Source organism: Pongo pygmaeus, chromosome 10, assembly GCF_028885625.2.
Source record: "Pongo pygmaeus isolate AG05252 chromosome 10, NHGRI_mPonPyg2-v2.0_pri, whole genome shotgun sequence".
Classification (NCBI taxonomy): Eukaryota; Metazoa; Chordata; class Mammalia; order Primates; family Hominidae; genus Pongo; species Pongo pygmaeus.
This window is the reverse complement of record NC_072383.2, coordinates 78,269,485-78,296,567: the sequence shown is the minus strand read 5'-3', so window position 1 is coordinate 78,296,567 and position 27,083 is coordinate 78,269,485. Positions and strand designations below refer to the sequence as shown.

General features: G+C 35.5%; 1 protein-coding gene across 2 annotated transcripts in view; it reads right to left on the bottom strand.

Moving 5' to 3' along the window:
* OTOGL (otogelin like) overlaps nucleotides 1-27,083 on the bottom strand; it is a 289,364-nt gene that overhangs the window by 140,960 nt on the left and 121,321 nt on the right. For both annotated transcript variants that reach the window (XM_054443471.1, XM_054443472.1), the window contains 8 exons: nucleotides 25,974-26,072; nucleotides 23,633-23,787; nucleotides 16,500-16,621; nucleotides 12,778-12,983; nucleotides 6,901-7,028; nucleotides 6,440-6,546; nucleotides 1,249-1,355; nucleotides 848-973 (listed from right to left, as the gene is read on the bottom strand). In XM_054443471.1, coding sequence (XP_054299446.1) covers nucleotides 848-973; nucleotides 1,249-1,355; nucleotides 6,440-6,546; nucleotides 6,901-7,028; nucleotides 12,778-12,983; nucleotides 16,500-16,621; nucleotides 23,633-23,787; nucleotides 25,974-26,072 — 1,050 coding nt within the window. The remainder of the gene's footprint in view (nucleotides 1-847; nucleotides 974-1,248; nucleotides 1,356-6,439; nucleotides 6,547-6,900; nucleotides 7,029-12,777; nucleotides 12,984-16,499; nucleotides 16,622-23,632; nucleotides 23,788-25,973; nucleotides 26,073-27,083) is intronic.

Sequence of the window (27,083 nt, the reverse complement as noted above, 5' to 3'; positions counted from 1 at the left end):
GCGACTGCGTTTGTTACTTCTCTCTGACAGGTAAAGGAGGTTGAGCCAGAACTTAAATCAGCCATGTTACTAAGCACACTGTTGCATTCAGCTGACCTTTTTCATGGTAAGACTGTAGGAGAAAGCACTGACTTTATTTTGGTGCTTGGGCTTACATTCTGGTGCAAATGCCTTATCTTGTCATTGACAGGTCACAAACAGCTCAGACTAGCACTGGTCCGCCATACTTTGAGTAGCACTAACAGAACAATGAGCAGAGGCCAAACAGATCTGGTTCCAAGTAATCCTCACTCAGTTAATGAGGATATTGGGAAAATCACTTATCTCTGTGATTCTATTTTTTTAATCTGTAAAAATAAAAAGGGTTTGAGTAAATCCTCAGTGTTCTTTAGAAACAGCTATCAGTATAGCAGATTCATTCCTAATTTTAAATCCTACCTCTCTCACTTGCTAAGTTACTTTTAATTTCAAATATTAAAACTACATCAGTACTAGATTGTGCTAGAAAAATGTGAAGCCTTTCTCTCAAACTTCCTTTCCTTTTTTAAAAAGTGAAGATATATAAATTGTTAAATACTATTAAATATTGATCGAACAAAAGATTTCTCATGGGTAACTTCAGGACTATAGATTCCAAATTTCCTGGAAACTTTACAAAGTAATGAGCCTTTTATCAATGAAAAGTAGCCATTCCTCCTTGTCACTTCAAGGACCAACTTCTACAAGAACAGAAAATTGCAATAGGTCCAATGTACTGGAAAAGGACAGCAAAACAAAGATGTGATCCTTAGATCACTGGGTACTAGTTTCTGTGAGTGCAGACATGGTTTCTTCATGAAGCACTTACCATCTGGGCAGTAACATCCATCAAGACAATGGAGATTGCTCCTAAGACATTGCTTCTCAAATGTGCAGGTTGGTGGACAACAACTGATACAGTCCCGATGGACAAAGCTATCATCACATTTATCAGCTAAAATGGACAAACAGGGGAGTTTATGTCAATTTTATTAGCCTCTATTTCTTTTTAAAAATTATAATTTTATTTTTTACAAAAAATAATTTGCAAAAAATAACTTTTAATTGAAAAAAATTGCATACTTGTTTCAAAAAGTATGCAAGTTCACGGTCATCTCAATAACCAATCTTTGCAATTCATTAGTATTGAGTAATACAGTAAGTTTTGAGTTCTAGGGTTAACCCAAAATTGGCAAAAGTACACAGGGCTTGGAAAATAAAAAAACATACTGCATGCTGGAAAATCATCTCTCCAGTCTTGAATAGGGTAGCCAGCATGAGAACAGGCTCTAGCATACTCAGTGGCTGCTCGACAATAGGTTTCATCATCATCAGTTCTAGAAAGTGAAAAGACAGAGCCAGAATCACATAGGAAATATTGGCAGAAACCATATCATTGAGGTCCTGATCCCTAGAAATGCTGAGGGCATGATGAATACTCCAATGTTAATTGATGTCAGCATATGTGTCACTCATAATATATCTTATTAAGTACAACAATGCAGAAAACATATGAGCATGGGTCCCCAGCTAATTAGGCCTAGATAAATAATCTTCATCAAAGCATTTTAATAATTTCATCACTTTTCTTTTGAGTCAAAGGAATACTATAATGAAAAAGATTTATATTTTAATTATAACATTTTCCCCATAATCCGTGTATTTTTTCACTTACACACAAAACATTCCAGGCCTTTTAGAATTCAAAAAGTCCTGTTAAAACAGATAAAATTCTATCACAACAAAAACAATAAATATGAAAGCTGTTTCCAAAAGATCATACTCTTGATTATCCACATACTGGAATAAAACCAATACCAATAATCTATAGTACTCAAAAGTATTTTAATGGTTCCTCAGCAGTTCTTGCAATAAGAATCCAAAACATAGTATTCCATGATGTATATGTGCCACATTTTCTTTATCCAGTCTATCATTGATGGGCATTTGGGTTGTTTGAAAGATTGAATAAATGGCATTTAACTTAAGATTTAAAAGAGGATTTTGAATTCTTTCAAGTTTAAATTACTAAAGCTAATTATTTTTATAACATTGCCAAGACTAAATAATCTTTAATTATTTTCTTATAATCACTTCAGGAGCTTCCCCCCAAAATAATTTCCTATTAGAGCTCTGAAAATTCCCAAAGCAGATTAACAAGGCACTTATCAAGTAAGCAGATTTACACCAAGGTAGAGGGCTTGTTTTTCAACCTAATCCAAACTCAGAATTGAATAGTTAAATATCTTAGGAGATAATGGTCTTAAGAATGCTGCATTTTGTGAGGCTTAACATTTTCAGTGTCACTATTGTAAAAGCCACCATCTCAAATTACCCTTATCCTATGCTACTGTAATGGGAGTCCTGCAGCTTATCTAGTCCAATCAACTGAGCTTTAGAAAGAAAAAAGGACTGAGCATATAAACTCTAGAGGCTCAGAAAATATTCTAAACCTACAAATAAGAAAAGTCTTTTCAAAACAGTTTAGGCTAAAATTGCTAAATTCTTAGAAAGATATTACATTTATGATTTACCTTCTAATATGCGCATTCTTTCTTACATTAACGGTGGTTTTAAAAGTTAGCAAAGCAACTGAATATTGGTTTTCCAGCCCAATGCAACTATCACCATAATACTCACCATTTGTTGTTTAGGTTATTCTAGGAACTATGACAGGCACATTAATATGTGACATCTCATGAAAACTCACAATAATTGGGCAAGAAATAAATTATTATCAAGAAAGAAATTATAATTTACTAAGGGGAAAATAAGTTTATTTTTTCCATTTTGAATGACAACTTTAATAGGAAAAGTGGGTATTAAAGAGTCTTGGTTTTCACATCAATTGGCTTTGGCATGGCAAAATTAAAATCATTTCCTTGCTGCTGGGTTTGGCATTCTTAGAAGCAGAAACACGACGGCATAATTCAAGGATTGGTGGAGTATCATGCAAGTTCCAAGTCAAATGTTATCTCTTCCATGGAGCCTGTGTAGGCACTCTCTGATAAAGTTAATAGTTCTGTCCTCCACATCCAAAGCACTTTGCATTTAGGGCATTGTGTCATTGTTAGAGACCTTGTTTCTCTGCCCTATTAGAATATGAGTTCCTAGGACAGAGATCATGTCTAAATTTTCTGTTTCTCCAAGGGGTGACAAAATACTCAGCTCAGAATAGATACTCAAAAGATGTGTGTTGAATTGAATTCAATACACTATCATAACCCAAGCACGAAATTAATCTGTGTTCAACCAATTCACATTTTCATTCTCATGGTATGGGACCCTTGTGATGCAGTCCCCTAACACAGGAAATGAAGAGAATCACTCATTTCCTACAGAATGGAAGAAAGAATGTAAATAGGTCTAGCCCTGAATGAAATATTGAGGGGAGTGAAAGGCTGGCTCTGGCAGCTTCTCACTTCCATTTTATCAACGTCCACTTAATTGTAATGTCCTTCCTTTGGTATTACATGCCTGCTTTGTCCCTAAACCCAGGCTCTCTACCACAAAGGTATCTCTTAAGGTGTCAGCTGATTTCAGCCAGCACAAGTTGTTTCTCTATCCTGCTATTTTTATTTTCCCTGGAGAAAGCATCAAAGTTTCAAAAGTCGAAGTCTAAAAACTATCAAAATTTCAAAAGACAAAAATGCTAATTTCTCAATGATGAAATTTCAGATGAAGTGGGTGTGGCAGAGACTGATTTTTGTCTCCAGTTCCCTCTTCTCCTTTTTAGTATCAGAACATCCAAGTTTTTGCCAGGTAGATGGCTGCCAGCCAAAGACAACATTTTCAGCTTCTCTTGCACCTAGGTGTGGCCGTGTATCCAAGTTCTGGCCAAAAGGTAAAAGTGGAAGCACGCATAGAACTTCCAGATCAAAAGATGCCAGTCCTTTTGTTTTTTTTCTCCCTTTTTAAGGGCTAAAATATGGACAAGATTAGTGATGATGCAGATTGGGCCATGAAATTGAAAATAATACCCTCGACAAAAGGAAAAATGTAGCAACAAGATCACTCAGTCACTGGAAAACGCATGGAGCAGAGCCACGATGCCAATGCAAGACCACTAAATGGCATGGATTTTTATATGAGAAATATAAACATTCCATTTAATTTAAGTCACAGTCATTTTAGCTGTTGAAGCGGCTAAACAATATCCTGAACTAAAAAATGAAGAATGATTTTCCTGGACCTACAAAACAATATTTTATCTCAGACTACTTGACAAATGGGTTCTAAAGATATTAAAGATAAGGCAATTGAAAAGATGACTGGAGAATAGTCCAAGATTGAGACAATGTGGAATAAGAACAATTTTAATTCCATATATGTGACTAAATAAGGACTATGGTCTACCTACAGCCATCCTTAAAAAAGAGAGAAAAAAAAAACAAAGAGCTATAGCAAGTAGCTCTTAAATTAAAAATGAAACCAAATAGGGAATAGAATTTTAAAAAATATATAGTAAGGTCACTAGCCAATATTTTAGGCAGAGTGGGGGCTCTTTCAAGGCTCCTGCATTAGTTCAGGAATCCTTGAAATTTAGAGACTATACATATAAATGTAGGTATAACCGCACTCTATTCAAAAGTAAGAGATGTCACAAATAAGCTTATTTTAGTATCTGGAAAATATTACATTTGTTATTTTTGTAATAATTTCAATTTAATTAGAGAGGAGTAGTTATAAATAACACAATTTCATACTACCTCAACCTTTCCTCTTTGTTCTCACCTTTGATAAACCTCTTAATGAGCTACTCAAGATGTCATTTAAGTGGTTTTGCTAAACTAAAAACTAGTCTGGTTTTTTATTTTAAAAGTTTCTATGTATCACTTATACTTCTTGGGATTCATAAAATATACAAATATATTAAAATTTCTTTAGACACTCTTGAACGTTCAAGATGAGTAATAACATATACTTGGTAATGTTTTGAAAGAAAAATAATTTTTAAAAATTTTAATTATGGGTAATTTATGGTAGGTTCTACAATGAACTACCATTCATGAACATAGTATGATGAGTCTCATTAAATTTGTTGCTTATGCAACCACCTATCCTAGATGTTCACAACCTGAGATAGAATGCAGGAATCTGTGACCTTAGGTAGAAAAAAAATTACATGTTTATTTTCACTAATTTCCAATGGAAACTTAGCATTTCCTTCAATTATGCCTATAGGCAAGATATCACAATGTTCTTAGCGATACCTGTGACTTTGTCACCACGTGTCTCATATGTCCTTTTTTCATATTTTTATATTTTCATTTTCCATTGTTCCAGACTCACAAAGCACTGTTTACACTAATCACTATGTCAAACTGCAGTAGTTATTAGATTTGAAATGCGTGTTAAAAGCATATATATCAGAAATTCATTTTTTAATTATTTTGATAACTACTTTATTAGAATTAGTTTTCTTTGGTATCTTATGTGTTTTATTTTGTGCATTTCAAACATTGTTTTTAAAAAGGGTCTATAAATTTCTCCAGACTCCCAAAAGGGATTCATGGCATAAAAATGCTTAAGAGCCACTGTATTTTGTTCATGCTGGTTACGTAAAACATTTAGAACTACCATTCATACATAATCTAGCAATCCACTAAGGAGTATATATCCCCAAAAAACGGAATCAACATATGGAAGAGATTTTGCACTCCTGTGTTTATTGTAGAAGTATTCACAATAGACAAAATATGGAATCAACCTGTGTCCATCAGTGGATGAATGGATTAAAAAAAAAAGTGGTGTATATATACACAAAGGAATATTATTCAGCCATAAAAAAGAATGAAATGCTGTAATTTGCAAAAACATGGATGAAACTGGAGGTCACTATGTTAAGTGAAATAAGCCAAACAGAAAGACAAATATCACACATTCTCACTCATATATGGGAACTAAAACAGTGAATCTCATGAAGATAGAGTATAGATTGGTGGTTACCAGAGTCCAGGAAGTGTAGGAGAGAGGTGGGGGATGAAGAAAGATTAATTATGGGTACAATGTACGTGTAGAAGAAATAAGACCTGGTGTTGGATAGATAAGTAGGGGGGACTATAGCTAACATTAATCAACTGTATATTTCAAAATAGCAAGAAGATAATAATTTGAATGTTCCTAGCATAAAGAAAAGATAACTGTTTAAGGTGATAGGTACCCAATTCCTTTTATTTGATTACATGAATGTATTAAGTTATCGCATGTAACCTGAAAATATGTACATCTATTGTGTATCAATAAAAAAAATTAGATGGTGCTTGTTATATAGCAAACTTTTAATAGCTGTTTGTAGTTTACATTTTACATTTCCCATAATATTTTGTGAACAGCTGAAATGGTTAAGTAACAGAAGTGGTTGTGGGTCTCCTTTGTGCATAAAGAAAATTTTATTACAACTACAAATCATTTCACTTACTTGCAAAGATCATTAACACAGCTGGCAATATATAAATATGGATCAATATACTCATGGCAGCTCAGAAAAGGAAACTGCAACAGTATCTGACACTTGAAGAAGATTGCCTGTGCAAAAAAATATGCCAGTCACTAGAATATATTTCATGGTATGTGTATAGTCTTCTATTATTTTTACAGATCTATTTGCAAGATTTTCAGTTCTCACAAGGAAAAAGATGATAACTTATACATTTTAACCAACATTTTTCTAACTACATTATTTTCATGAGTATTGCATTTATGAAATTCACCACATTCACTATTTCTAAAATTAAAGTGATTTCCTATTGCAATTACATTTCCTGGATATAATATTTTTAAATTATGTTGTGTTTATACTAAAAAATACTTAGTTAATTATATAAATAAGATATATGTGTATTCTGTCTGACATGCCCACATTTCTCACATCAAATTTACCTCAAATGCTGGCATTCCACTGGAGCACGGATTTGGAAAATCTGAGGGTGTGAGTACACATTTGGTGTCATCTGGAGTTTGCACCGACCAGCTATTTGCAAACATAGCGATGTCTTCTGTATAGTCCTCTATTTCACACAAGCGCACACACACACACACAAATAGGTGTAATCGTATCATTTTCCACAAACATAGACATGGTTCTTCAACACAAACTTCCTGGTCAAAACATTAAACTCAGTAACATTATAATTACCAATGTGATACTAGATAATAACATTACTTTATCACAATAAAAACAAATTGAACAAAATGTGGGTACCAAATAAAAGTTAGTTCCATTGGAAAGAAAAAGCAAACTGCATTCAAACAACATGGGGAAGGATTGAAGGTGAGTGAGTACAACGCACACATCAGTGAAGCATTAATCGCCAATGTTCAATCGGTGCTGTTGAAACGAGAAAAAATATGCGTAAAACAAAAAAAATAAACGTTTAGTGTAAAAATTATAAGGCAGCTCTCTCATTATATTTAATATTAGTAAGAACCTTATTAAAATTGCAGTTACAGTTGGTGGAGAGGGTCCACACAAAAAAAAAACTTGTCAAATTCTTTGGGACATTTCAGAGGACAGTCACATAGGCAATGAAAGACTAGAAAACACATCAATAGAAGAGAAGACTAAGAAGTGTATCTATTTCATCTAAATATGATGAACAGTGTTTTGAAACATGCTCAGGAAAGACATCCCTATTGAGAACCCTAAAGCTAATCCAGCATGAATCTCAGGCAAAATTCAGGAGTTAATATGTGGGCAACAACAAACAGATATTTGGTAGTGAGTGCTCTGACTCAATAGAGTGCTCTCTGTTCTAAATCAAGTTTTCAAGTTGTCTCTCTACCTGATCTGAGAACAAGTTCAGGGAATGATGCAAAAATGAATCCTTCCCCTCCTCCATTCAGACAAAGGCTGAATCTCAAAGCTCAAAGACTTGGCAAAACTAAACAAGATGACATCTCAAAGTTCCATGTAAGACAGACTTCAGATTTGAGGTTGGAGTTCTCCACCACCCAGATTTGCATGGTCAGAAGTCAACAACTGATGACAAGCTATTGCACCACTACAGTCAGAAATCTCCAGCCAAATGTTTGCCACTCTCTCTGAATATCTTCAAAGTAGAAAAATAATGTGTGCATGCCACTATCAAACACCGGGAAGATGAGGGACTTTATTATCTGTAAGAATGCTTTGCTCTCTTGGAGTAAAATCCTAAACTTTACCATAGCCTAGCAGACTTTGCATGAGCTGGGCCCTGTTCTCCCCTTACTCCCACCCCACTCTGCCCCTCATGTATCTTCTGCACCTTTTCTTGCTCAACCTACTCCAGTCATATGAACTTTGTGCTGTTCTTCAAACACTCAAACTCATTCCCACCTCAGAACACTTGCTCTTGTTCTTCCTCCTTCAAAACCACTCTTTCCTAAAATCTTCTCACTGTTGCCTCCCTTACTTCATGTAGGCCTGTTTAATGTACGCCTCAGAGAGACCTTCTCTGACATGTGATCTAGACTAGCACGAATCACACACTTGCTCCATCACTCTTTACCTTCTTTCTCTACCTTCATTCTTTCATGGCTGCTATTGCTCACAAAAATTATATTTTGCTGTGTTTATTTTATTTTCCATTACAATACATACTATATGAAGGCAGAGAGCTTGTCTCAGCTGTTCTATTGCTATATCCCTAGTGTAGTATCTGGCATATAGTAGGTACTCGAAATATATTTGCTAAATAAGTGAATGAATACATATAGGGGAATTTGTGAAATTTATTAAAGAGATTATTAGAATCCCAGGGCTTTCAGGCTGGGTGTGGTGACTCACGCCTGTAATCCCAGCATTCTGGGAGGCTGAGGTGGGTGGATCACAGGAGGCCAGGAGTACAAGACTGGCCTGGCCAACATGGTGAAACCCCATCTCTAATAAGAACACAAAAATTAGCCAGGCATGGTGGTGCATGCCTGTAATCCCAGCTACTCAGCAGACTGAGGCACAAGACTTGCTTGAACCCTGGAGGAGGAGGTTACAGTGAGCCAAGATCACGCCACTGCACTCCAGCCTGGGCGACAGAGAAAGACCCTGTCTCAAAAAAAAAAAAAAAAAAAGAAAGAAAAAGAAAAAAAGAGAAACAAAAACAAAAAGAATCCTAGGGCTTTCTTATTTGTCTGGCCTGCTGCTTTGTCTCTGATATCACTGAAATGTTGCACACTGAGGAAAGTATGGGCCTGCTGTAATATACTTTTTAAAAATGGAAAAACTGATGTCCTTTTTAAGTACACTTATAGTTACATTTCCTTTCAAAACATTTTTTAGAGGTCTGAAGAAACAAAAACATTTTCTAAAAACCCACTTATTTCAATACTTACACACGAATTTTAATGTTACTAAACAACCTGGCCAATCCCTTAGAGTTCACTTTAATTGCAGCTTTTGAACCACGTATTTAGCTATTTTATATTGCATCAAGAGTCCTAAAAGTTGTTTATCAGGAGATTTTTAAATCCATATCTAATGGTGGTGTGGGAGCCTGCTAAGCTAAAATTAAAATGCTTTGTATAAAATATGCTCTAAGTAGAGTAATTTATTGTCCATATTGAGACATTTTTGAGAGAGGAAGGCAGGCATTATTAATTATTATGCTGGGAAAAAAATGAAAGTAGACCAGGACTTCTATGTTGTCGCATAGCTAGATGTAGACATGAATTATGGAAACAGAATTCTCAACTAGACAACAAATTGTATTTCTTCCTATGTGTACAGAAATTCTGACAAGTCTAATTTCTTTGTGAAGTCATCCTTGAAGGATGAGTTGGAATGCAGAGAGAAATGCAATTTTAATCACCATTAAGAAACTATGCATTCAGTGGCATTCAATCAAACTCACTCTCTAAAGATTTTTCTAATCAGCAAAATACAGGTTGAGTTTCAAGAAAATATCAGGCTTCTTAAAGCTAAAGGTAATACTGCTCATCTGTAGACATTTTCTTGCATTATTATACTATGGGAGGAAATAGAAAGGCAGTTTCTTGTCAAAGTTGTTGTAAGTTAGGATTTTTTAAAAAAATTACTCTGCCTTATACTGTGAAGCAAATAACATTGTGAAGAAGCTGAAATATTTCCTTGGGTCTTTCCCATATACTTTCCGGAATCCTTCTTGCCTTCTGCCAGTTTAGCCATAATTCAGTTCAATTGCCTTCTGCCAGTCTTCCTCTGGCAGACTGACACCCTTGTGCATGCTGCCCCAGTTGGCTCACTGTGAACAACCATTTTATGTTCCAGGTTATCTGGAACATATAAGTCTCTCTGGCCCTTAACTCAAATTTAAGTCTTCCTGCCTCTAACAAGAGCAGATGTTATTTTCTATCCTGACCTCCATACCATGTTCCCTGGGCGTCCCAGGAGAAGTTGCCCAAAGCAGTCTTTCCTTTTTTTTTTTTTTTTTTTTTTTTTTTGAGACAGAGTCTTGCTCTGTTGTCCAGGCTGGAGTGCAGTGGCATGATGATCTCTGCTCACTGCAGCCTCTACCTCCCGTGTTCAAACAATTCTCCTGCCTCAGCATCCTAAGTAGCTGGGATTATAGGTGTCTGCCACCATGCCTGGCTAATTTTTGTATTTTTAGTAGAGACAGGGTTTCACCATGTTGGCTGGGCTGGTCTTGAACTCCTGACCTCAGGTGATCCACCTGCCTTGGCCTTCCAAAGTGCTGGGATTACAGAAGTGAGCCACCACACCTGGCCTACCCCAAAGCAGTCTTTTCTAACTCTACCACAGAGAACTGGACTAAGGATTATATTTTTTTCGTGAAGCTTTGATACAGAAGAAAAAGAAATCAGCAATTACCATCCGACTCATTCTGCCTGCATCCAAAACCCTACTTCCTAATACAGTCTCAAGATTCCAAATTTGTGACCCCTCTCATTGCAAATGCCAACTGGGTGCAAAACATCATTTCAAGATGATCCCAGTACTATACATTTGTATTGTGCTCAGAGACTTTTAAACACTTTCATTTACATTTTCTCATTCAATATTCACTGGCTGGGAAGCTCCCAGAGTCATTATCATTATCTCTATTTCACATATGAGGAAATTGACTTTTTGGAGCCCTGCTCTCTACTCTAGCTACTAGTAAACTAATCCTGATGATGCATTATCTATCTTGAGCAAAACATTTGCATTTTAATAAAGGCTTCTCAAAGCAATGTAGAGACATTTTCAAACGTTTTTATTTCAGCCCCATTATAGGCTTATGGAAAAATACTTGGAGATGACTATAAATTAAATTAAATGTATTGAGTATTACTATGTGCCAGGTACTGTACTGTTTTACACGAATTGTCTCATTTAATCCTTGCAACCCTTATGAAGTATATGCTCTTATTATATCATTAAACTTATAAAGTTTAATAAGTGATAAAGCTGAATTTGAACACACAGTCTGACTCCAGAGCCCACGCTCTAAGTAGTCCTTTCACCATCCTTTAAAACATAACATAGGGGCAAATCATCTCTATTAATTTTATAATATAAAACAGAAGTATTATATAGCACTTTATAGCTTCAATGGCAATTATTCAAGCACTTATCTAAGCACAGGATTGGGAGCCTGTCAGGTCTGTAATCCAAACCTGACAGTATCAGTTACAAGCTGTGTTACATTGGACACATCACCTTGTGCTCTCATCATAAAATACAGAAGATAATACTGGCTGAGTGCAAGGGTGCACCTGTAGTCCCGGCTACTTGAGAGGCTGAGACCAGAGGATGACTTGAGCCCAGGAGTTCAAGACCAGCCTGGGCAACATGGCAAGACCCCATCTTAATGAAAAGAAATAGCAAGACCTCATCTTGAGCAGAAGAAAAGAAAAGAAAGGAGAGGAAAGAAAAGACTACTCACCTTACAGGATGTTGTGAAGACTGGGCATAATATAGCTATGTGCTCAAACTATTGTTATAAATATTATCAAAGTATATTATTATTATTACTGACTACTCTGTGAGTTCCAAACTAGTATAGCCCCATTTTACAGCTGAAGAAACTAAGCATCAAAGTGATTAAATGAGTTTCCTCAAATTACAGAACTTATAAAAGTTGAAAGGAGATTCAAACCCAAGTTCACTGGTACTAAGAACAGTATTCTTTTCTTATTGCACTTCCTTGTGTAGACCTAAGTCATGATTATGGTTTGTGATTCTCTTATTCTATCGCCATTGCACACTAGTATCTGAATTGATACAGAACCTATTTCTTATAACTCACTTTTAGTTTCATAACTTAGATTTAATAGATGATCTGGTAGGTATATAAAACCTTTCCAAGTTACTATTCAACTTTCCTGCTCACATTTGATTATTTTTGCAAAACTATTATTTGTCAATTATTCAACTTATTCCTATCAAGAAGGGATACAAAAATAGTTTTTGACCTAACATAGACATATCTGACCCGAATGGGCTTGAACCACTAGAATATAAACTTGAAGATGTGGAAGGTTTTGTTCACTGATGTATTCCAGGTTCCTAAAGCAGTGGATACAGAGGTATCCCGACCTTCTGACACAAAGCAAATGCTCTATTAAAATGTGTCATGTGAGTAAGTGCTTCATGCTAATTTAGCAAAGGTAAACTAGTTCATGGTTTTCAAGAATTACACCAAAATATTTTCCTATTCAACCTTTACTTAAAATCACTAAAGCAGGCAAGTGACAGCCACAAATTTTCCCCAATCTATGACAAGTCTTCTGGGTACAAACAACTTGGTCAGGGGAAGAAGAAGGCTTTAGAAGGTACCCACACATTTATTCTGCTTCACTTACCTTGCAGAATTATGAAATCATCAGATTGAATGTCATTGTAGTTTCCACATAGGCCACATGATTTCCCCTTATGGTCCTCAGACAGCTTGAGGTAGATCCCAGATATCCCGTCCCAAGCCAATGAAAAGCCAAAGGTTGTTTTCACAAGAATGTAGTCAGCTAGTTTCTCAATGAAAATCTGTCCAATTGTCTGAGGCAATGTTAAACTTGAAAAACAGAACAAAAGCTATCTAAGAATGATGATAAAGTCTCAATTACAGATGACATATTTTTAAGTGACTGAGATACAATTAAAAGAAAATGATTACTTGAAATTATTGAATAAACTGTGCAGCAAGAGCTCCAAAGCAACCATCCTCTGGAAAATCTCAACATTTTTGAAAACTTCAGTATTGGGATAAAGATACAACAAAAATGATACTGCTTTCTTATATTGATTTAGATTTTGTACTTACAATTAGATGCTTCTTTGAACCAACCAAAAATACACAGCTGCTAAATACTGGTGATTTGTTAAACCTGGAAAACAACCTTGCCTATTTAGTATACTTAGAGCTTAAACATGTTTATTATTTTTTATCTAGAGAGTTAAAGTGATCTAAAAATGCTGCTCAACAATTTTGAAGTAAAGATAAACAATCATCAAAATATATAAACATGATGCTTGAGTTTTCTGATTTTGTTTAATTTTATTTTAAACATGGCTATAAGGAAATACGAGTTTGTATCTTTAAAATGACACCTTGACATAAGTCATTGTTTTCTAAAAAAAATCAAAGGATGAGGAATTATAACTTACATTTTTAATGCTGCAAAGTACAATATTAGGGATATAATGTACTTTGTCATACAGTATTGCATAGAGGTGATACTCAAATTTTTTAAATTGGATACATTTTGGCCTATTTAAACAAGGGTCACATAAAATATTTAAGCTCCTGATACAAAGTCTAATTTTTCCATTTTTCACAAGCATATGCACATATAAAGGAAGTGGGTGACATAAGGTAACTGAAGAGAACTAAACAATTGAATATTTTAAAATCACCTAGAATACTTTTGAAAGAACACAATTATCCTTTCATCCATCAGTACTGCCAAAAAGAGTAAGTACTAATAATTACAGAAATTGGAAAAAACTCATTTCTATTAAGATAGTCACGTCAGCTGGGCTTGGTGGCTCACGCCTGTAATTCCAGCACTTTGGGAGGCCAAGGTGGGTGGATCACAAGGTCAGGAGTTCGAGACCAGACTGGCCAACATAGTGAAACCCCGTCTCTACTTCAAAAAAAAAAAAAAAAATAGCTGGGCATGGTGCGCGTGCCTGTAGTCCCAGCTACTTGGGAGGCTGAGGCAGGAGAATCGCTTGAACCTGGGAGGCAGAGGTTGTGGTGAGCTGAAATCACATCGCTGCACTCCAGACTGGGCAACAGAGTGAGACACCGTTTCAAAAAAATAAAAATAAAAATATTTTTTAAAAAGGTAGCCATGTCAAATAAAAATTATATACCATAATGTGAATAATATGGGTAAATAGGTATATTCATACATTTCTCTCAAAAATTGCAAATTAGTGAGTTCCTTTCCAGGAAGAGCATGGCTTAACGGACCAAAAACTACAAAACTGAGCATACTAATTAACAAAGGGATAATCCCCAAAGAAACAATTCAAAATATCTGTAGCCATTTGCACAAAAAACTTTTATACAGATACTTATTTACAGAAAATTATTTACAAAACTAGAAAAATAACTAAATGTTTAAATTAGAGAACAGATAAAAAAGACTCTAGCTAACTACTGCCATAATACATTCTTATTAAAAATTATAAATATGAGGAATTCATAGTAAGTCAATATGAAATAACATTAAAGAAATACCACTTGTTTTAAGTTTCTAAGTTTATAAAAACTATACTTAAAAGAAGTGAATCATGTTTATAAATATATTTCAGAGTAATGGAAAGCTAATCTTATGGAAGTATAGTTGTACTATTATGCATATTTTTTGTTTGGTCATTTGACACTTGGTCATTTGGTCTCTTTAAGAGTAAATTTAATTAAATACTCAATTTTTGAAAAGAAAGGTGGATAACTGTGATTATCCTGAAGTTTATAACATAGAAGGATGCTAGTGGAGACGGGAGATAATAGTTTAAACTAGACAATATCCAATAGGTCAAAGAAAAGCATGCAACCTAGGCAGGAAACATTAAAATGCAAACCTAAATGAATGCAGAACTGAATGCTGAAAAGTATTCAGGGATTCATTTGTACTGAAACCCTTTATTTCACAGGTGAAAGAACTGAAATCCAGAGAAGTAAAGCTTCACGCACAGAGCCACACGTTTGATTTTATTATGGCGAATATTTCTGTAGCATTTGCTATGAGTTAGGCCCCAAGCCAGGAACAGCATTTGTGTAAGCAATATTGCTGAATAACAAGAAGACCACCCTTTTTCTATCACACAATCTGAAATCCTCATAGAAATGCTTTCTCTGAGTTAAAATTAAATATTATGTTTCTGCTTTAATAAAGAAATAATATTCTTGAAAATCAATCTGAATGGCAAGTCTGTTTTACAAAACATAATAATTTTTTAAATGCCCATTGTGTTACCCAAAATTCCATATAGAGAATCCCAAATGACTATTTAAATTCAGCTCTAGGAAATACACGTGTAACTGCATTATCTTCTTACTCAAATGCCTAAACTTTCTTTTATGAGAAAATGAGAAGTACAGAACCCAACTGACGAAGAAAATAAGCCTCAGACAAGGGGAGAAGCTGCTCTGGGTTGTCTGGCTGTTTCAAGGCTCCCCTGGTGCTCTGTCCACTGCCCTTTCTGCTACCATCTGCTGCCTTTTGAGGAATCTAAACCCAGAAAAAGCAACACGGGTTGATAAAGCCATTGCACTGGAAAGAATTCCTATGGTTCAAACACTTCTTAGTGAATTCTGAATGAATAGAATTGTTCCAGCCCACAATTTACTTGTTCTGGCATAATCCAGCCAGGAAATATTAAAAATTGAGTCTCTCTATAATTATTTAGATTGGAAGGTAGATTATTCCACAGTATTTCTAGGTTAAAACGTTAAAAAAAAAAAAAAAAAAAAAAAAAAAAAAACCTTCTGCCAAATACGAAAACATCCCCTGCCCCAAAATTCTCATGTCATATTTTTGGCAGATAGGAAACTAGAAGTGGGCTTCTCTCTGATCTATTTGAGGCCAGGCAGTTGTTGGCTCTCAGTCTGTCAGAACTTCCGCGGAAAATCTCAAGTGACACCCAAAACCTATTCACACAAACTTGGAAAGAACTTCCAGAATCCTTTCCAAATAAAAGAAAATAGATTTTTAAGTTTCTGCTTCAAAGAAAGAAGAAAATATTTAAGAAAGAGGGCAAAAAGAATCAAGAGTTGAACTCTTAAGGTATCTCTTGAATCTCTCAGAAAAAAAAAAAAGAGAGACTCATCTCCACCCATGTAAACATATTATATTTATATTCTGCACACAAGCATTAGGAAGGTAAACTTACTGTACTCTTGACCACTTGGTTGGCCTCAGAGCCTACTGAAGTTTTGATGTCTGTATGTTATACCTTTAAGAGTATTGTTGAAGAAATCCTCTCTTCCTACTCTCCACAGTTCACTTCCAGCATGCGATGTTTGGAAATTCTATTAATTTGTGGTGTTACTGACATTTCACTGTTTCCCATATCCTACCTGATTCCATTCTTTTTTATTTCATGACCATAAATTCGAATTTCCTCTTGATTTGAAAAGAACAAGCTGATTGACCGATAACAAGAATACACCGAACCAAGGCATTTAGGGCTGTTATGAACCTTAAAGGGAGAAAAACAAAAAGAAAGCATAGGAACAAACAACAAATTTGAGTTACTAAAACCGCAATGTATGTTTACAATCATATAGTTTCATTAGTCCCATGACACTTTACAACATTATAACTACATTTGGGATTTCTGAGAGACAAGAAATATTTACTTCAGAAATTGGGCAACAAAATTAACTTCCTAAAATACAAGTTAATCAGCATATTTTTGGATGATTTGAATCTTCACATGTTGGATGTTAATATTCTCAAGGTACACGGTATGCTTTGGGAGAAATTAGTTCTAATAGTAAAACTCTAGAGTGCCACAAAGAAGCATGTTTGTCATTTTTACGTCCGTATTTTTTACCTGTTAGAGAATCATAAAACAGAGCTTCGAATGGAGCGCTACACAAAGCAATATTTAAAGGTTGAAAAGTGACCATGAACTCACTAAAAATAAAATTGATTTTATTTTTATTTATTGCCAGACACATTAGGGAAGAGAGAGATTATTTTTCAAAAAATTAATAGGAAAATTAGTTTAAAAAAAAAGAATGCAAGGAAGAAAAGAAGAAAGGAAGAAAAGAGAAGAGGAAGCTTATTTTACCCTATACCAAAATTAATTTCAAAAGGTCCAAAAAGTAAAGTATAAATGTCTAAACCATGACATAACTGAAAGAAAACAGAGATTACAACTATAGAGGTGGAAAAGAACTTTCTAAGCCTAAAAGTGACTTTAAAAATTATCAGTAATACAGGGGTTTTTTGTTTGGTTTGGTTTGGTTTTGGGGTTTTTTTGTTTGTTTGTTTTTGTTTGTTTGTTTTTTGAGATAGAGCCTCTCTCTGTCACCCAGGCTGGAGTGCAGCGGTGTGATCGCAGCTCCCTGAAACCTCTGCCTCCTAGGTTCAAGTGATTCTCGTGCCTCAGCCTCCCGAGTAGCTGGGGCTATAGGCGTGTACCACCAAACCGGCTAATTTTTGTATTTTTTTGGTAGAGACGGGGTTTCACTATGTTAGCCAGGCTGGTCTCAAACTCCTGACCTCAAGTGATCCAACCACCTCGGCCTCCCAAAGTGCTGGGATTACAGGTGTGAGTGACTACGCCCAGCCTCAATAATATAGTTTTAATATTGTAGTAATTTAATGTATATTAGTTTTATGCTTAATCAACAAATTGTATTGATCATTTATTATGTACCAGGCACTGTTCTAGGTACTGGGGATAGAGCAGTCAACAAAGCGGACAAAACTATCTGCCCTCATGAAACTTGTATTCTATTAGAGGAAAACAGCTAATAGAAAATATAGCTATGTGAAGCTAAAATATATACTATGTTAGATGATATTAAGGAGAAATATTAAGCAGGGAAAGGGGATAGGGTATGTGTCAAGGTCTGGGGGCAATTTCAGAGTGAATGGTCAAGGAAGGCCTTGCTGAAAAGATGAAATTCTTGTAAAGATGGAGCGTGAGAGAGAGAAAGCCATATGGGATATCTGGAATACCATTCTAGGCAAAGGAAATAGCAAGTACAAAAGCCTGAGGGAAGAGTAGGCCTAAAATGTTTTCAGGATCCAGGAATCCAAGCGTCTGATCCCAGACTAGATATTGGAGGATTCTTCTTTCAGGAAACAAAATGGAAAAAAAGACATATAGATACTAATATTTGGGGGCTTATATAATGAAACAAGAAGATCCTTGCTCACTCTCACACTAGTCCAACAAGCCCCCATGCATATATCCAGAGTTTCCAATTCGCTTTTAGAGCCTTATTCTCAAATGTGAACAAATATTCATGAATCATTAGTCATTTGATGAAAGTCTGCGACATGAAAGACATCAAATAAACAAAAGAAAGGGAATCAAAGAAATAAAAATCAATTTAGAAAAACCCAAAAACTTTAAAAATACATAGTTGATATCTTCTGAGAGAAAAATGATACATGCCATCCTTGACCTGAGAATAAAATGTTGCTAAAAACGAAATTCAAAGAATAAAAACAAATAATTGAATACTGACAATATAAAAGAAGAAATGTATAACTGGAGTAGAAAGGTGGGAAGATAAACATCTCAGAATTGGACAGAAATATCCCAAAATGTAGAACAAAAAAGGAAAAAGGTGGAAAATAGGCAAGAATCAATGTGAAAATTAAGGGATCACTCCACCCCAGAGCTCCAATATATGAGCTCCAATATAAAAGCCCATCAAGTGCCCAGCACAAAAAAATGGGAAAGGAAATTCACATAATTACAAAATCTCAGAACTCTGGGAATTAAAAGATCTAAAAATTTCTGGAGGTTGAGTAAGGTTATATGTAAAATGATCAGAAATCAGAGTGAATTGAAATTTAAAATTCTGAAAGTGATTTTTAAATTAAAATCAAGGCTTCAAAAATTCTCTTCCCATGCACACTTTCCAGGAAAGTATCTTCCCTTTCCAGGAACCAACTTAGTCAATTAAAATAAGTGAGTAAACAAAGAGGAAATGGGTTCTTGCTTAATCACCACTACAAACACTGGCCACATATTCAGAGCATCCAATAAGCTTTTCAGAACCTATCTCTCTAGTATGAACAAAGTTAAAGGACCACTAGACATTGGTGGGAACCAAGAAAGAGGAAAACTGATGAGAGAGAAGAATAAAATTCTCCAGTAGGATGATGAAAAGAAATCCCAACTGATAGGTGTACAGTAGACTTCAAAAGCAACTAGTCTGGATTGAAAGATGGGAAGGAAAAACTGAGGAAGGGTTGTCTCATGAGGGAAAAGAGAAGCTGATAACTTGCTTAATGCATCTGACCATATTGAAGAGTTTAATAGAGGTAGAGAGTTAGGAAAAATATTAGTGACTGGAGTAAAGAGAATGCAGCAAAGAAAAAATGGGATAACTGTTTACTCTAGAAAAATATACAAGTAGAGACATAAAATCATTGTAACCTATTGGGATCAGCTCTAAACAATATTTACATAGTGACAATAATATAAAAAAATATAAATTATTTAACCAAAAATGGTGACACAACTCTATTAGGAGGAGTGAAGGGAAGTGTGTGTGTGTGTGTGTGTGTGTGTTAGGAGCAGTAAGGGTGGCATAACTAAGATAATTTCTCATTTTCCATAATAGGAAGTAAAGGAATAAGGCCTAACTTTGAAAAATAAACAGATAATGGCATATTTTGATATGTAAGATAAAAAACAGAAGAAACAGCTAAATTAGTTGAAGTAATTGGCTCTTGTGAGCCAGACTTCTGCTAGGGTGGAGGATGAAGGAAGGCAGAGGCTATTTTTTGCCATATATTCTGGGATGAAATCTTTCACCATACACATATATTATTTTCATAAAAATAAAATAGAATTTAAAGATGGAAAAAATAGTCGGGGGTATAGATAAGGATATCTGTATAATAATATTTATCAATATATCCTTTGAAATTCTATTTAAAAAAATCTAAATTTCCAATATAGGACATCATTAAATTATTTGAGTATTACAGAAGTTGGAAAAAATACAGCTAACTGTATTTGAATGTGTCAAGAATATTCGACATTGAAGGAAGTTGAAGACATCATATTAGTTGAAAGTGTAGGACAGAAAACTATAATTTAAATTTTATAAATATGTATAAAATTCAGAGGAAAATGTTGAGAAGGAAATAGATGAAGCTGTTAACCAATGGTAACTCTAAAGTGATAATTCTAACATTTTTCAGACTTCTCTGAATTTTCCAAATTTTCTACAAAAGAAATGAACTGCTTTTATAATCAAGGGGAAAGTGACATTTCAAGTAAATTGATTTATTTATTTGAAAGCAAATTTTACTACTCAAAACAAGGCCAAGTAGAAACAATATCTACTAACTCCAGAGGCATAGTTCAGCATTGTGTGTTACTAACAAAGGAGAGGTTATCTCGTTGACACTTCAGTCCTCAAAAGAGTGGGACACTGAACAAGAACATTTTAAAGAGAAGGTCAAAGGGTATTCAAGTGAGAAAACAAGTGAGGGGTGGTGGAGTAGTGGACAATGAGAGAACTGAGAACAGGAGAACTGCAAGCACAGAAGATGCATTTCACCAACTTCCCTATCTAAAGAGACCTTTAAATTTTTATTCTTATGCCCCATAAGTGAACTTTCAATATATCTCATTTCTTTTTTTTTACTTTAAATACATTTGTTATTTTGTTTAGTTTTTGATTTTTGATTTTTGTGGTTACATAGTAGGTGTATATACATATATATGTGGGGTACAGGAGATGTTTTGATATAGGCATGCAATGTTACATAATCACATCATGGAGAAAGACATATGCATCCCCTCAAACATTTATCCTTTGTGTTACAAACAATCCAATTACACTTTTTAAGTTATCTAAAAATGTACAATTAAGATATTATTGACTATAATCACCCAGTTGTGCTTCTTTTCTGGGTCACAAAGATTTGTAGCCTTAAAAAGTTTCAGGGTCTAAAAGTTTCAGGATACAAAATTAATCTACACAGATCAGTAGCCCTACTATGCACCAACAGTGGCCAAGCTAAGAACCAAATCAAGAACTCAATCCCTTTTACAATAGCTGCAAAAACCATTAAAATACTTAAGAATATATTTAATCAAAGAGGTGAAAGACCTCTACAAGGAAAACTACAAAATACTGCTGAAAGAAATCACAGACAACACAAACAAATAGAAACACATCCCATGCTCATTGATGGGTAGAATCAATATTGTGAAAATGACCATACTTCCAAAAGCAATCTACAAATTCAATGCAATTCCCATGAAAATACCACCATCATTCTTCACAGAACTAGAAAAAACAATCATAAAATTCATATGGAACCCAAAAAGCCCACATAGCCAAAGCAAGACTAAGCAAAAAGAACAAAGCTTGAGGCATTACATTACCCGACTTCAAACTGTAGTATAAGGCCATAGTCACCAAAACAGCATGGTACTGGTATTAAAACAGTCATATAGAACAACAGAGAACCCAGAAATAAAGCCAGATGCTTACAGCCAACTGATTTTTGACAAAGTAAACAAAAACATAAAGTGGGGAAAGGACACCCTATTCAACAAATGGTGCTGGGATAATTGGCTAGCCACATGTAGAAGAATGAAACTGGATCCTCATCTCTCACCTTATACAAAAATCAACTCAAGATGGATCAAATACTTAAATCTAGATGTGAAACCATAAAAATTCTAAAATATAACATTGGAAAAGGTTTCTAGACATTGGCTTAGGTAAAGCATTCATGACCAAGAACCCAAAAGCAAATACAACAGAAACAAATATAAACAGACAAGACTTAATTAAACTAGAAAGCTTTTATGCAGCAAAAGAAATAATCAACAGAGTAAGCAGACAAGTCACAGAGTGGAAGAAAATCTTTGCAATCTATACATCCAACAATGGACTAATATACAGAATCTACAAGGAACTCAAACAAATTAGCAAGAAAAAAAATGAACAAACAATTCCATCAAAAAGTGAGCTAAGGACATGAATAGACAATTCTCAAAAGAAGGTATACAAATGGCCAAGAAACATGAAAAAATGATCAGCATTGCTAATTATCAGAGAAAACCAAATCAAAACCACAGTGCAATACCACTTTATTCCTGCAAGAATTATCATAATTTAAAAATCAAAAAATAATAGATGTTGGTGTGGATGTGGTGAAAAGGGAACACTTTTACACTGTTGTTGGTAATGTAAACTAGTACAACTACTATGAAAAAGAGTATAGAGATTCTTTAAAGAACTAAAAGTAGAACTACCATTTGATCCAGCAATCCTACTCCTGGGTATCTTCCCAGAAGAAAAGAAGTCATTATACAAAAAAAGATACTTGCATATACATGTTTATAGCAGCACAATTCACAATTGCAAAAATATGGAACCAGCCCAAATGCCCATCAATCAATGAGTGGATAAAGAAAATATGATATATATATATATACCATATATATACATATACACACACACACACACACACACACCATGGAACACTACTCAGCCATAAAAAGGAACAAAATAATGGCATTTGCAGCAACCTGGGTGGAATTGGAAAGCATTAGCCTAAGTGAAGTAACTCAGGAATAGAAAACCAAACATCATATGTTGTCACTCATAAGTGGGAACTAAGCTATGAGAATGCAAAGAGATAAGAATTATACAATGGACTTTGGGGACCAAGGGGAAAGGCTGGAGGGTGATGAGGGATAAAAGACTACACACTGGGTACAATGTACACTGCTCAGGTGATAGTGCACTAAAATCTCAGAAATCACCACTAACGAACTTATTCATGTACACAAACACCATCTGTTCCCCCAAAAACCGATGAAAAAAATAGTTTCAGGGCCTACTTTTAATATTTGCATCACCTTAGAAAGCAGAAGAATGTAGGCAGCCCCAACATAAGTAAAAGGGAAAGCATAACAGAGACTCAAATATGTTTTGGCTATGGAGAGTTGTAGCTTTTAAATCAAACAACATAGCAGTTTCCTGGTAGTGACTGAAATACCTAGAAATTCAGAAGATAGTAGGCAAAGAAAGAGGTCCCTGACATCCTTATTCAACTAGAGCCACTCTGCAGCTTATATTTTCGAGAGGTCTCCTAAGAATTCATTTGAATCAAGAATTCTGCAACTAAGAATTAGTTCTCTGAGTTCAGTCATATAGTATCAAACTACCTAGCAATTAGCTGTCAGTCTTCACATCCGATAGCCTGTGCTTATGTAACTCATATACTCCATTTTATAAATGTTAGCCTCTGATTCATACTGAGGGTGTCATTTCAAAAAACTAAACCAGCTGGACATATCTCACTGGAAGTATCAGGAAGGAAGGAAGTGTGAGTAATATGGTTGGTAACTGAACCCAGACCCTCTTCAAAATAAGTATTCATTCTATGATTAGTATATATTTTGCATCATTTGCCCAGTACTTTTAAAATACATACTTTTCCAGAGATAATATTTTTAAGTTAATCATGTCCTACAATCACCTACCCATACAGTGTACCGAGGCTCCAAATCACCACAGTCCTTTGCAAAAATATAAGAACAGTTTCCTGGGAAGTAATAGTAGATGCCATCAAATGTTTCAAAATGATACTGTCCCCAGGTTTTACAAATCCCATCTCTGCCGTTGCCCATGTTTGGGACTGAAAAGAAACAGGATAATATTTTGTAGACAAAATAAATTACACGTTTCTAGCAATGTTCAGTCAGTCATGGTAAATGATTCTAATTTTCATTCAAATTTCCTTCATTGGTCTATATCACAGGAAGAAATAACTAACATAAAATTACCAGTTGCTCTCAAAACTATCAAACTCCCCTGAAGAAAAACAGGGTCTCCAAGTAGTTGTGAAGAAAAGATTTATGTTAGAAAGTTTCTTAACTTTTGTTTCCAAAGAAAGATTCTAGAAGAAAAAAAGGAGTATGGAAAATAATTCAGTAAAAGGTGATAGTAATAAAGCAAGTAAGATGGCTCAGAAAAGAGAGAAATGTCACCACTGAGTGTCCTAAAGATTAGCATATACAGCATCAGAGTGTTCCAGTCTTTCAAAAACATCTTTTTATGGTATCCACAGAGAAAAATAACTATTGACAAAAAAATCATATTTATGTGTCTGGGACCTGGATGTGGGGAGCATTAGTCATTCAAATTATGCTGGAATTTGGCTGGAGTGGTGGCTTGTACCTGTAATCCTAGCACTTTGGTAGGCCAAGGTGGGCGGGTTGCCTGAGCTCAAGAGTTCGAGACCAGCCTGGGTAACATGGTGAAACTCCGTCTCTACTAAAATACAAAAAATTAGCCAGCATGGTGGGGTGGCACGCATCTGTAATCCCAGCTACCCAGGAGGCTGAGACACAAGAATTGCTTGAACCCAGGAGGCGGAGGTTGCGGTGAGCCAAGATTGCGCCACTGTACTCCAGCCTGGGTGACAGTAAGACTCTGTCTCCAAAAAAAAAAAGGTATGCTGGAATTTAACAATTCGTGACCTCAAACTGGCCAAATTTCAAGCAATATTTATCTTAAATCATACAACTGTATCTCCTATTGTCATGCCTACCTTTTTTTCTTACCCTTGTAGATAATCTTCTATTCAATTTTTGTTTTCTAAATTCTTCTCTTTAGAATAATATGAAAACCAGTAACATTCACTGAGCACTCAATACGTGTAAAACATTTTGATACACTCTGGGCGGGGGGGGCATAAAGGTAAGGGTGACTCTTTACATTTTGTATTTTTGTGATTCCCACCTGAATTTATTAGCCTTGGGCAACTGTGGCCTTTTCAGGAAAAAACACAGAATTATTCATTATTCAGGCAGTCTTCCCTGACAGTATGCCCCACCTCCGCTTCATTTTTTCATAGCATCTTGTACTTTACTTTACAGCACCTGTCACAAGTTTAATTATTGTGTATCTGTTGTGTATTTATCACCTTCTCTAGACTGCAGCCTCCAAGAGGACAGGAACATGTTTGTATTATTCACCGTTGCATCCCCAATGCCTAGCCTGGGATCTAGATGCCAGTAAATATCGATTAAACAAATGAATATTTATTGATTATTATTGACATAGAATCCTATCATAGACACTGTGGATAAAAGATTTAAAAAAAAAAAAAAAAAAAAAAGCCCTTGCCCTCGAAGAAGTCTCAATACTATTTTTTTACATACAAAATGTCAGGTTAATTAAAGGTCCAAAAGAATGACTGGCTCCAAATAATAAATCTGTTTTATAAAGCAAAAGAGAGATGAATGAGAACCTGGTTTTAATAGGCTATTACTGGCCAGGCACAGTGACTCACGCCTATAATCCCAGCACTTTGGGAGGTCAAGATGGGAGGATCACCTGAGGTCAGGAGTTCAAGACCATCCTGGCCAACATGGTGAAACCCCATCTCCGCAAAAATACCAAAATTAGCCCGACATGATGGTGGGTACCTGTAGTCCTAGCTACTAGGGAGGCTGAGGTGGGGGAATCGCTTGAGGCCGGAGGCGGAGATTGCAGTGAGCCAAGATCGTGCCATTGTACTCCAGCCTCAGTGACAGAGTGAGACTCCGTCTCAAAAAAAAAATAATAATAATAATAGGCCATTACTATAGAAAGTAGAAAAAAATACTTGAAGCAATAAGAGAGCTCAATGAGAAGAGAAAGTGGCCCTATCTACTTTTGTTTTACATTGTTTCTAAATTACATCAAATTACTGAGAATGAATTGTGGGCTCTCTAGTTAATATACAACTCCCAATAGATGAACATTATTATAGCAAATTATGCCTTAATTTTCTCCTTGGTATCTCATAATTATCTCATAAGCATCCCTGAAACTTACTGATCTGGCATCGTGTCCCAAGAGCCTGAAATATTTGACAGTCACATGTTCCAGTCTTAGAACAGAAAGCTCCATTAAGGCATTCATAAGGACAAGAACCTGAGGGGCGAAAAAAAAAATAAATAAAAAAAAATAAAAGTTATCTTCTGGCATCCATTTGTTCTTTTAAGCATAATATGTCAAGATATAGCTTGGACAAATTGTAATCACTATTAACTTAAACAGAACTCTCAGCCTCTTGCCTTGCTAAGCTAAAGAACTAAACCCAACAAGTCTCTATCTAGTTCATTTTATTATGTGTGCTGTGAAGCGAGAAAGGCAGGCTTTCACATCTCAGACTACCCTGAGAGCAAAGGTTAGCTCCTTTCAAGCAATTCAAAGGTCAAGTTCCCATGTAAAGAATCTGTCCCAGATGATGAGAACCAGAAATACACAAGCTGCAGATGATTCCGTTGACAGAGTTTGGCGCTGGCTGCACATCCCATCAGCTCCTCTTCCAGGAGCAAACACTGTATTAAAGAATAGGGTCTCTCACACCTGTAATCCCAGCACTCTGGGAAGCCAAGGCAGGCAGATCATTTGAGGTCAGGAGTTCGAGACCAGCCTGGTCAACATGGTGAAATCCCATCTCTACTAAAAACACAAAAATTAGCTGGGTGTGGTGGTGCATGCCTGTAGTCCCAGCTACATGGGAGGCTGAGGCGGGAGAATCACTCGAACCCGGGCAGTGGTGGTTGCAGTGAGCCGAGATCACGCCATTGCACTCCAGGCTGGGTAACAGAGCTAGACTCTGTCTCAACAACAACAAAAAAAGAATCGGGTCTATCATTAACTTGAGGGATCAGGCAAAGCATAAAACTCAAAGGGAGACTCCTGCTTTTGAAGAGAATGATTAAACATTTCATCTGAGGTTTGTATATTAATCCTCAGGCTCAATTACAAATGACACATTATTTGAAACCTATGCTGCCAGGCATGGTGGCAGACAACTGTAATCCCTGCTACTCAGGAGGCTGAGGCAGGAGAATCGTTTGAATCCAGGAGGCAGAAGTTGCAGTGAGCCGAGATCACTCCACTGCACTCCAGCCTGGGTGACAGAGCAAAACGGTC